The 12,619-nt window shown below is 51.9% G+C and overlaps 1 protein-coding gene across 1 annotated transcript; it reads right to left on the bottom strand.

The window, feature by feature from the left end:
* Window positions 1–323: 323 nt before the first annotated feature.
* On the bottom strand, window positions 324–12,381 carry FAM89A (family with sequence similarity 89 member A). Its single transcript, XM_084756639.1, has 2 exons — window positions 12,059–12,381; window positions 324–1,341 (listed from the first exon to the last, which is right to left on the bottom strand). The coding sequence occupies exons 1-2, from the start codon at window positions 12,326–12,328 to the stop codon at window positions 1,081–1,083; spliced, it is 531 nt and encodes a 176-aa protein (XP_084612765.1). The 5' UTR covers window positions 12,329–12,381; the 3' UTR covers window positions 324–1,080.
* Window positions 12,382–12,619: the final 238 nt, after the last annotated feature.

Here is a 12,619-nt window from a genome sequence, read left to right as displayed (position 1 = left end):
GTGCATTAGATTGGACCCACATTCAGATTGTAAGTCTGAACTCAGAATAAGGTTTTTGTTTTGTTTGAGAAAGGGTCGCCCAGGATGGCCCTGAACTCTCTGTGTTGCCAAGGATGACCTTGAACTTCTGAGCCCCCTGCCTGCACCTCAGCACTTGGATTACGGGCATACACCACCATAGCCAGCTGATAGGATAAAGCCCAGGCTCACACATGCCAGGGACTCATTGGCCCCACTGAACCACACCCAGACCTCCAAACAGGATGATCCACAGCCAGGGACTGTCGGACAGTCCACCCGTGTTTAGCCCACAAAGTGTGAAGTTCTCATAAAGTGGTTTAATAAATACATTAAGACTTCAGGTGACTACTGCTTGGCTGCCTTGCTTTCCAACACTGGAGTTTACGGTCAAGAGTTGTAACCACAAACAGTCACCATCTTACGGCGAGTGGGGCTAATATTAGCTGGTCCCGGGCGGGTCTTCTTTCCTCCCTCCATTCAGTGTACATTTGTTCGTGTTTTCCCCTCCACCTATGCCTGATGTCAGTTTTGGTAGTTGCAGAAAAGCGGTTGATCCACGTGGCAGACAGAATCTCTCCTCCTAGAAAGTCTCACAAATCCCCTGGAAAGTCAGTGGTGCAGCTTACAAATAAATCTGAGCAAAGAGGCTAACAGCTCAGGAACAGCAAGAAGAGATGCAGGCTGCCTTGGGGGTTCTGGGACCGAGAAACGGTGGATTTCACATCTTACCTGCCAGAGCGCACTCCTAAAGAAAGGATATACCGCACCAGCCACCTACAGAGAAGGTGGCTGAGAGCGCGCACCGGAACGCCTGTGGTGAAGGCTTTCCACGTGGAACCCTTTGTCGTAGCTTCCAGCAGGTGCTACTACAGGCATCAAGGATATTCCAACATGCCTCTAGGTCACCCAGAAGACCCAGCAGCCAACTAAGCAGGCTGTCCCCCATGTCAACAAGTTAGACAGACGGCACCACTGTCCACCCTGAAGAGACAGAAGTACTTTCTCGCAGGAAGAGAGGCACGCTGCCGGTCAGCCTGTGTTGACAGACTCCTCCAGAGGCTAAATAGACTCCAGAATCCAGTCACTGCTGGAGAGGCGGGCAGCAGGCAGTGACAGGTCCCGGGGGGAGCCCCGGCCCTGCCCTTCCTGGAGAGAGCCGTGCTCCTGGAAGTCCTCCTCATCGTCGAAGAAGCCGTTGTCCAGCGCGTAAGGGCAGTCCTGGCTGGAGGCCGCCTGGCATGCTCCCTTGTACTCCTGAATTGACTCGTAGAGGCTGTACAGTTGGCAGAGCAAGGACATGTCCAGTTGTCGAAGGCCAACCTTGAGGGAAGGGGGTAGGGCGGTGAGAGCCAAGTCAGTGCTGGAATTTCATCTTACACCCACCTAGCAATCTGCCTAGGCTAGCACATTCCTTCCCTCAGAAAGGCTTGAGGCAGTATCAGCAGGATGCTCTGGAGTTCCAGGTAGACGCACTCTTCCACTGTGTCATGCCACACCTCAGACCTGAGTGGGTGAGTCCATTCCTGAATTCGCCCTGGTGCTCCAGACACACCCAGTGAAACACAGCAGTGTCCTGAGCACCTCAGCTAGTGTCACGGTAGATGACAAGTCCCAGACATTGCTGTCCCCACACCCAGACTCAGAGAAGACCCACAGGTGATTTCCTTGTAACCCTGGCAAGACCCCCATATTCTGTCTTTCCTAGGCAGCAGACTACCCCTGGCCAGACAGGATCTCACCTGTCAGTGACATGCTACCCGCTGTGGCAACCCCATCTGCCTCAGAGTTATCTGGGCACATGCTGGGTGTCGTGTTCATATGATCACTCTTCTAGTCAGGGTTGGGGTCTTCCCCAAGACAACGAACTACGAAGAAACTGGAGGGTATCCTCACACCAGCTTCTGGAAGCTTCACAGAAACAAGTGTCAGGGCACAAGGAGTGTGTGGCAGTGTCACGCACTTGCTCATCTTCACTTCCCTCCTTCCCCACTGCCTGCCCCATGACAAGAAGTGGCCAGGTCTGGAAAAGCATGGGTCCCAGCAGTCACAAACCTAGGAGGGTGATGGCTCTCAGAACTGCAGGAAAGCCTGCACACCTGGGCCTCTAACAGGACAACATGCTAGAAAAAGCACTACCTGCTCCCTGCACAGTGGCTACCTGTAGGGTCAGACAAGATGAAAGCTGCCACCAAACCGCCCAGGGAAAAGAGAAGGAGTCCAGCAGGGCCAGAGCTGGGATGCTAACCTCAGGCTCTTGGAGGGCAGCCCACCAGTGCTATCTATGGGATTTCAGAGGCAACCTGGTTATGCAAAGTCACAACCTCTCAGCGTCATCCTGCAGAGCCCTCTATGCCAGGTGTGGCCACCCCACATGCAAACAAGCCTAATGTCACACTTTCCTAACCACACGTTAGATACTGGAAGGTGGCCCCCACCCTGCGGCACAGTCCACTCGGGCATGGTAGAGCGTGGCTAACGATCCCGCACTGGGGAAACAGGACTGTGAGAGTGAGGCCAGCCTGAGCCACTTAGCGATAGCATCATCGGAAGACAAGACAGCCTGTGGGCTGTTTTCACTAGGATGCTCTGGCCAAATTCTTCCCCTGCATGGCTCCTAGGTTCCAAGATTCTGTTGCAGACATGGGCACCACCTGACTGGCTGAAGTACTTACTCCTGCCCGCTCCCAGCTCAACTTTGATAAAGCCACACCTTCCTGTGTTTGCTTAAGAGGAGGCTCATATGACACAAGTCTCCCACCCTGACACTGCCTCACCATCAGGGAAAGACACTGTACTGTTTCTCATGTCAAGAACAGACCACAGAAAGACCACAGGAGCTCTGTGCTCACCTTCTGGGGCCCCATGGGGTTGGCCCACAGTGAGACAAAAGCCTCAGCTCCATGGTCCTTAAACTCTGTTGGATGACAAGGTCATGACCTCATGTCACCCAAGACTCACAGTGCCAGGTTTTTCTGAGAGAAGTCTCCCCGGATACCCAAGGGCATACCCAGCACAGGGTGGCAAGCAGAGGAACTGACTGGACCTCCCTGCACAGTCACACAGGGATGACTCACAGAGCTGCCCTGTCGTTGGGTGTTGACACTGGCCTAGAAACAACTGACCCGCCTAGAGACACAGCATGGTCCCAACACACTTGTTACACGGCCCTACACGTGCCCACGGTCCTGACATACCTGTTACACAACCGTACACGTGCCCGGTGTACAGGCAGATTTCACCTAAGTGCTGGAGTGCAGGATCACACCTGCCTCAGCTCCTATAGCAGCTGTTCCAGGCACCAAGCTAACTTCCTCCCGCTAGGTAGAATTTCCCGGAAGTACAGAAGTGAATGACACTGGTACTCTAGCGAGGACAGCCTGCATCATGGTGGCTCTACATAACTGAGATCTGTCCTGGGCATGTTACAGTGGGAACCCTAGCCACAAGCCTCGGGTGGCCTACAGGCAGAGCTGTGTGCTCACAGCATCAGGAGGCGCTGCTTAAGAGCAGCACGGTAGGCCTGGCTCGCCCAAAAGGCTCTCTGCTGAGGGGTCTGGATAGAGATGAGGAGGGTGTGTGCCCCAGGGCTAAACAACAGGCAGCTCCCATGTTTGAAAGTGATGTCCCATTGAGTGGCAGAAAAGGTAATGAATCAGAGAAGATTTGACAGAATAGAGTCCCAGTTTTACCAGGACAGTAACAGAGGTGGGTTGCAGAGAGAAAAATCAGGTGAAGATGGAACAGGCCAGAAAATGAGAAGAATCCAGAAGATCAGAGCAGATTGCTAAGTTAGTTTGAGGCCAAGCAGAGCAATTCTGGGTAAGAGAGAAGCCAGATTAAATAAGTCAGCTGGGAGAAGAGTTTGAGCCTGAACAGCTGAGTTGAACCAGGCAGCCCAGAGCTCAGAAAGAACAAGTAAGGGTGAGCTCATTAAGCAGTGAGTCTCAGAGGCCGAAAACATTCTAGGCCTAAGTTAGATCGTACGGAGGCTAGAAGCTTCTAGGGCTGGGCCTAGGTTAGCAGAAGGAGGTAGTAAGTCTCACAGACAACAATTGAGCCAGGAGAATAAAAGTTACTTTTTTATTTTTATTTTTTATGCCTTGAACTCCTGATCCACCTGTTTCCGTCTCCCAAGTGCTGGAACGTTTAGTGCTCACCACCATCCTCTGCTGAGAGCACTCCTCTTTTTAAAGATTGATTTATTTAGTATGTGTACAGTGTTCTGCCAGAAGAGGGCAGCAGATCACATTATAGATGGCTATGAGCCACCATGCAGTTGCTGGGAATTGAACTCAGGACCTTTGGAAGAGCAACCACTGCTCTTAACCTCTGAGCCATCTCTCCAGCTCCTGAGAGGCCTCTTTAACAGGACCCTTTTAGGGCTAGGAGGATGGTCAGGTAAGCATGGTGACATCAGTTTTGATCCCACTTAACAAAACCCACAATTATAAAAGCCACTTGCAGCCAGGCATGGGTAGGGCACAGCTTTAATTCCAGCACTCAGGGGGCTGAGGCAGGTGGTTATCTGTGATGAGTTCCAACTATAGATACATGGTGAGACCCTGTCAAAAAATAAAAAATAAAAGGAAGGAAGAAAAGAGGTGTCTTTAATTCCCTTATTTCAAGAATAAGCTTATTACCTAGCTATGTATGCCAGTGTGACCACAACCTCCACCCAATGGTGTGCCAAGCACAGTGTCTTGAGCTCCACAGTATAGTTTTTTTTCCCTCACTCAAGGTTCAAAATCAGACCAAAAAAAAAAAAAAAAATCAAGAATGCTCTACTTTATTTACAAAAATAAACATGAAAGAGGCCTCTTCTCAACTACTGTGAAGATTCAAAGCAAAACCAAAGCACTGGGAAATGCTCTTGCTCCTAGCCAGGTGTGGGAAGAGAAAAGCAGGTAGACTGGGTGGTGTCACAGGAGAGTCCAGGAGGCAATGCCCGCTGTCCCCTGGAGTCACAAGCCAATCTGAACAGAACCACAGGTTTGAAACTTCACTGTGCAAAGGATGAGAAAGAGCTTGCCTAGGAAGCATGCTGATCCAGAACGCATGTGCAAAAAAGCTGGGTGTGGTACAGTAGTCCATGACAAAGCATCCTGGAGAGACAGAGAGAGAGGGACCCCAGGGACGGCTGGCCAGCCTCACCTCTTCACTGAGATCCAGGCCAGTGAGAAACCCTGTGTCAGCAGCAACAACAACGTGTGTGGCACTTGAGGAACACCCGAGGCTCTTCTAACCTCCGCATGGGCTCAGGGCTGAGAGACCCCATTCACTCAACAATTTCCCCTTGTGTTTTGCTAAAACACCATTGTAAAGGTTTTTAAGGAAATGGAGTTACAAGGCCAAATGGCAGGTGCCCATTCATTTTCACGTGCACTGTGAAACTGTTCTCCAAACAGAGTGCACATGCCTCCACCAGTCAGGCAGGAGAGGCCCCGCCACCCTTCTCCTGTGGAGCTTTTGCTAGTCTTTTGGGCAGAGCACAACCATTTTTATATCTATCCGTTGTAGCACTTTCACTTGTTTGTTGGAGACAGGGTCTCACGCGCATCTCAGGCTGGCTTCAAACTCACGGCAACGCCTGTGCCTCAGCTTCTGGGGGATGGGTTTACAGGTTGTGACACCAGGCCTGGCTTAATGCTGTTACAACCTGGGTATTTAATTTCTACGTTTTTGGTTTGGTTTTGTTTTCGTTTGTTTTGGCCTTTTGAGACTGGGTTTCTCTGTATAGCCCTGTCTGTCCTGGAACTCACTGTGTAGACCTGGCTGGTCTCAAACTCTCAGAGATTCGCTTACCTCTGCCTCTTGAGTGCTGAGATTAAATGTGTGCGCTGCCACCACGTGCCTAAGTACAACTGAGGGTCCTAAGGAGCATCTGCATGTGTGTTTTCTACCCATAAACTTGTGAAACCATCCTCACACACTTGGACCAGCCACCTACCTGCCTAGGAATTAAAACATCCTCTTAGCCGGGTGTGGTGGTGCACACCTTTAATCCCAGTACTCCAGAGGCAGAGGTAGGCAGATGGCTGTGAGTTCAAGGCCAGCCTGGTCTACAAAGTGAGTCCAGGACAGCCAAGGCTACACAGAGAAACCCTGTCTTGAAAAACAAGACAAAACAAAAAACTCATCTTCTTTTCTTTTGGGGGGCAGGGGTTCGAGACAGCATTTCTCTATGTAGCCTTGACTGTCCTGGACTTGCTTTACAGACCAGGCTGGCCTCGAACTCACAGAGATCCGCCTGCCTCTGTCTTCCGAGTGCTGGGATTACAGATGTGTGCCACCACCGCGGGCAGTAAAACATCCTCTTTTCACATTTTCTCTTCAGTGTGTCCTTCCATCTACCTGCTTCTGGCTGGAAGGGGCCTGGTTCCCACAGATGGCCTGTACTGCGGAGCTCTCTGGTGACAGGGCAGAGAGCTCGGCTGCTCTGAGCACGCACACCACTTCCCATTCCTTATGCAAGACTTGGAATCTACAGGCCTGCAAGACCAAGAAGAAAGCAGAGCAAAAAACAAGGAACAGAGTTGGGCTGGCAGGATAGCTCTTGCCAAGCTTGGTGTCCTGAGTTAGACCCCTGGGGCCCACAGGGTAGAAAGAGAGAAATTTCTCTTGCAGTGTTCTTTGAGCACCACACGCAGGCCTGGCTTTTTGTCCCCAGGGTCCTGAGGACTGTCTTGTCACACATCTGCAGGAGCAGGGACCAGCACAAGAAGGAATGAGGCAGTGAGTGGGCAGCAGGCTCACCTAACATGGGCACTGGGCATGTTTCTGACTGGCTGGCTTCCTGCTGTCTGCATGTGTGCTTTCTGTCACGGGACCATGGAAGTCTGGAATCCGCAGGGAGCTCCCGCTGACACTCCAAGAGCAAAACCTCCAAGCTCTCAGCTGCTGTTTGTTGGGAGTGACCTGCCAGGGGCTCACCCCTCCCCTCCCCCACCCGGACATGCAGGGACCAAGGCACAGAGCCGAGGGTGGGTGTGGGAAGCACCAGCATCCTTGAGATGCAGCAGTCACTGTCTGGGCTGCTGCTCCTCAGAGGGCTGAGCAAATGAAAAAACGCGCAGTGTGCCAGGGACCTCTGACATGGCATTTACATGCAACCGGTGAGCGCTTTAACCCGCTGGGGAAGACGCTGCAGTGCAAGTGTGAGGCACTTGGGAGTTCAGTGGTAAACAGGAGCCTGAGGTGCTGTCAGGTAGGTAAATAGGGCAAAGTCTAGTGGCCTGGGGCGAAGTCTCACGTTGCTGTAAAGACAACCATATCCGCCTGCATCTCCTAACTTCCTGTTTGCTCCTGGCAGTCTGCAAAAATGCTCATGCAGGGAACATGCAGAGTGTGAGCTCTCCGTTCTGTTGAGAACAGAACAAGTGTGTGTGTGTGTGTGTGTGTGTGTGTGTGTGTGTGTGTGTGTGTGGCATGGTGGCGCACGCCTTTAATCCCAGCACTCGGGAGGCAGAGGCAGGTGGATCACTGTGAGTTCGAGGTCAGCCTGGTCTACAAAGTGAGTCCAGGACAGCCAAGGCTACACAGAGAAACCCTGTCTCAAAAAACCAAAAACCAAACAAACAAAAAAGTATGTGTGTGTGTGTGTGTGTGGCATGCCTGTGTGCTTGACAGAGGTCAGAGGATGACGTCAAAGTCTTCTCAGTTGCTTCTGTAGCTTACTCTCTGAGACAGTCCCCCCTTGGGCCAGTGAGCTTCAGAGCGTCTTCTGTCTCTGTCCCCCAGAGCTGGAATTCCAGGTTCACACTGCTATGCCGGGCTTTTCAGTGCGTGTGGGGAATCAGGCTCAGGCTCTCATGCCTTGCCCCGGCAGCCATCCCCCCATCCCTATACCCAATACTTTTAGATAAGACCCCTCAGATTGGGCGTCACCATGGTGCAGGCCTATGATCCCAGCATTTGGGAGGCTTAAGCCGAAAGTTCTCAATCAGGCTGCCCTATACAATAAGGCTCTGTCGCAAAAAAAGAAAAAGAAAAAAGCAAACAAACAAAAATGATGGTGCATGCCTATCATACTAGGGACACAGAGGATCAAGGGTCAAGGGTCAAGGTCAGCCTTAGCTTCGTGGTTCAAAGTGAGCGTATGAGCCTGGCCTATCTGATGTGATCCTACCTCAAAAATAAGAATATAAATAAATAAATAAATAAATAAATAAATAAATAAATAAGTACTGTTAAAAGAGTATTTATTCTAGGAGCCAGCCAGTGGTGGAGCATGCCTTTGATCCCAGGAGTAGGCAGGTCTCAGTAAGTTTGAGTTCTACCGAGTAAGTTCAGCCAGAGCTACACAGAGAAACCCTGTCTCTAAAAAACATAAATAAATAAATAAATAAATAGTTCTAGGCCAGGGCTACATGGTAAAACCATCTGAAAACAAACGACCACAAAAACTCAATAAATAAAATGAGTTTTTTTTTTTGTTTTTGTTTTTTTTTGGTTTTTCGAGACAGGGTTTCTCTATGTAGCCTTGGCCATCCTGGACTCACTTTGTAGACCAGGCTGGCCTCGAACTCACAGCGATCCGCCTGCCTCTTCCTCCCGAGTGCTGGGATTAAAGGCATGCGCCACCACGCCCGGCTAAAATGAGTTTTTAAGCGACTGCTTTTACGGTCAAAGAGCACTAGTTTGACCTTTGACTCTTTCAAAATGGACTCTTTCCTGGAGGCTACAGGGACTCAGAGTGACACAGTTTCACAGACATAGGGTTACTAGAACAGGAAGTAAAACGTATTAAAGCCACAACTCTGAACAGAGGACAGTGTTTGTTAGCCAAGCATAGGACCACAATGGCTCTGAGCAGAGGACAGTGTTAACCAAGCATAGGACCACAATGGCTCTGAGCAGAGGACAGTGTTAACCAAGCATAGGACCACAATGGCTCTGAGCAGAGGACAGTGTTAGCCAAGCAGAGGACCACAATGGCTCCCGACTTGTCTCCTCTGCAGAGCAGCCCCCCTAACTCTTATCACTAGTGTCCCACCTTAGAGGTGACACTGGCACCTCAGCTCCAGCCAGCCCCCCTCTGGCCTCCAACACTGCGTCTGGAATGCCCGGCACACGCCTCTATCACAGAACACCCCTGCAATAGCAGCTATGCTGCAGGAAACTTGCTTGCGACCCGTCATCAAGGTTCGGAGTGACACAGCACCGCCGTACTATCCACACTCTGCATTAGCCGAAGACCCAACACCACACAGTGACAGGAACATGTGTGCAGCACGCACCCCCCAGCATACGCTGTGCTGACCCGTGTATGTGTGCCTCATGTGCATGTATGTACAGAACATCCGATGCAAGGATCAGACAGGGCTGTAAAGGCGCAGAACAGGTTGTGATCTCAAGGGAGTTAAACTCTGAGCATCTGGTTTTTGAAAATATAATTAGGATCTGGAAAGATGGCTCAGAGATTAACAACGTACACTGTTCTGGCAGAGGGCCCAAGTTTGGTTCCCAACACTCAGGTCAGATGGCTCAGAGCCACCTGTAATTCCAGTTCCAAGGGACCCAATCCTCTTGGTCTCCAAGGGCACTTGTACTGCGCACATACTCACATACATACATACATACATACATACATACATACATACATACATACATACTACATCCTACCCATGGGTAGTATCTTACCATGAGACTGGAGAAAAAGGAGAAAAATCAAGCAAGAACCAGCACTCATCTCTCTGTGTCCTGACTGAAGACAGAATGTCACCAGCCACCTCACGTTCCTGTGCCATGCCCTCCTCACCAGGACGGACACCACCCTGAAGCTGTGAGCTAAATAAACCTCCCTTATGCGGCTTTTGTCAAAGCAACAGGCCTCATGGGTGCTAGACAGGCGCTCTGCCACTGGCTGAGAGTCCCAGGCTTAGGACTGTGATTTTTAACTGTTTTGTTTCAAAATACTTTCTATTAGTAAACTAACTGACTGAGGCCTGGGTCTTCTTTGATTCATTTCTTTCTTTATCAGCTTTGAGGACCTATGAGCAATTCTTGTGGCTTTTTGGGTTTTGTTGTCAATAAACTGGCTTCCACCGTGCCAGCCACTCCCAGATGCACCTTGGCCGTTCTCCAGGCGCCTCCTGTATCCGTTGCACACCTCGAAGTCCTTACTTCTGCAGTGACACTCAGGCTCCCCACAGCCACCGGTCCACCCTCCTGACCTCCTCTTGTTCAGACTCCTGTCAGTCAAGCTGGAGGCTCTCTGCTCCAGTCTGCTATCTTAGTGTCCTCTTCCTGTCACGTGAGGCCTCCCCACCTCTGACTCTGCAATCCCAGAGGAGCCCCCCCCCCTACCCAGGGGACCCTCCCTCTTTCTGTGCTTAGAAGGGGCTGCCGCCTCTATTTGTCTCAATCTGTCCTGACTTAGAATTATACCCGCACCACAGATCTGGCCTCAGGCCTTCAAATTAAATAAATCAATACAGACATCTGCAGAAAGCCCTAGACAGAACGCTCATCCGTTGTTGTTGTTGTTTTGGGGTTTGTTTGGGGGTTTTCTTGTTTTGTTTTTCCAGACAGGGTCTTTCTGTATAGCCCTTGGCTGTCCTGGACTCGCTTTGTAGACCAGGCTGGCCTGGAACTCACAGTGACCCGCCGGCCTCTGCCTCCCAAGTGCTGGGATTACAGGCATGCGCCACCACACCCAGCAAGCAAAGACATGAGTTGTCCCGGGAAACCTCACCGGTTCCCTCGGGTCAGTAAGTCTCTTGAAGAGCTGCAAGACAGACTGAAAAAATCCTTGTGGTGGTTTTCTGAAAGGGCCTGTCAGGGCCTGTAGCCAAACCCTACCTTTAACACTGTTATCAAGCAAACTGACAGCTGCTCTTCCCTCATTTCCTTCTGGCTGAGCTGCCGAGCTACTGCCCAAGGCATAATTATAAGGTTCTGTACTTTCGTCACAGTGGGAGGGACCTGGGAAATACCTTGGGGAAAGCAGCTGGGCTCCCAAGCCTCCTTAGCCTGTTTATAGGGCAGAGAGAGCCTCACAACCAGAAGTCACCCTGCATCTTATGCAAGACAAAACAAACAAACAAACAAACAAACAAAAACACCCTCATACACCTGGGGGGGGCCAGTCTTCTTATTTCACCCAGGGAGTTCAGGTTATGTTCAAATCCAGGCTATAAACACTCAAGGTATGGATTTGTCTAATCAATTTGCCAGATGTGTTAGGCGCAGGGTAGTGGCTGTTAATGAACAAAAATCAGTAGTTTGGAACTCAGGAGTCGGTAAGAAACTTGGGAAATGTTATTGGAGAGAATTAGACATCACTTCCTTGATGAAAAAGCATTAGGACTGTACACCGGATTCAATTAAACCTTACTTTGCAGGGCAGACATGATCCTTTAAGAGGAGGCAGAGACCGAATTTTTCTAAGCCACATGTCAAATGCACTAGATAATTAAAGCAGTCGGCCCCGCTAACTTTTGGGGTTTTTTGTTTGTTTGTTTGTTTCAAATTTACTCTTAGGATACAAAGGTTTTCTTACATTAGATTTCTTTAGTATTTACCTGTCCCAGTGGGTTTTGGACGAGGGGAAAGGAAGAGAGCGGAGGTTTGGTGGGGTGTCTCAGTCCCTCCCTACCTGGCCTGACACAGGAAGCAAGCTGGGACAGGGCTCTCTCTGCTGCCCAAATCCCTGCCCTGGCGTCACCCCGAACCATGCATCCTGGTCCAGGAACACCTACTGCGCTTCGCAGCACGGAGAAAAACTGAACCCCATTGTTTGGGACTAGACGGACGGACTTCACCCGGCCAGAGCTCGGCTTCCGTGCCGGTAATCGGATTCCTGGCGGGCGACCGAGGAGGGGCCCGGCCATCCATCTGTTGTCCACACCGACCCGCAGGCGCACAGGAAGCCTGTTCCTCCTGGGACCCGACAAGCCGACCACGCCGCGCCCTGGCCTGGCCCAGGAGAACCCTAGCATGAGGCTGCCCTGTGCGTGGATGTCCTGCCGGGGAGCACGGGTTTCCAGGGGAAAGGGGAGACAGTCCCCCGACGGGACCCACGGCGCCTGGTCCTTACCATCTCCTTGCGCAACAGTGCCAATGCGGCGTCCAGGTTGGGGGGCTTGGTCCGCGTCCCTGCAGCCCGCGCCAAGCCGCCGCCCGCGCCCCCTCGGCTCAGCTCGTCCTGGATGCGCGACTTCTGCGCGTACAGCCGCTCCAGGTGCCGCCAGCCACCCGACGCGCCGCCCGACGCCGAGTGCAGCAGCCCGCTCAGGCTTTTGGGTAGCGGTGGCAGCCCGTCTACGCGCAGACCCCGGGCCGCGCCCGCCGACCCTGCCCCGCTCATCTCGCCACGGCGCGGACACAAGCGCGCGCAGCTTAGTCGAAGTCCCCGGAGCCCCACGGGTCCCCACCCACTTCCCGCCCGCCGGAGTCCCGCCTGCTGCCCGGCCCCTTAGTCTCCGCCCCTCTCGGGACCCGCCCCCCTCTAGGCTCCTGGCTGCTAAGAGGCGACGCCCTGCAGGGCCCCCTGGCCTCCAGCTCTATCCCACCCATCTGTGCTGTCCCCCCTCTCCTGACTAGCCCTGGGGTCACCTTAAGTCTCAGCTCTGTGAACCTCACACGTAGTTAGTCCCCT

Source organism: Acomys minous (genome assembly GCF_964271855.1).
Source record: "Acomys minous genome assembly, chromosome: 14".
NCBI classification, from domain to species: domain Eukaryota; kingdom Metazoa; phylum Chordata; class Mammalia; order Rodentia; family Muridae; genus Acomys; species Acomys minous.
The sequence above is the reverse complement of the archived record's forward strand: the minus strand, read 5'-3'. Positions and strand labels throughout refer to the sequence as shown.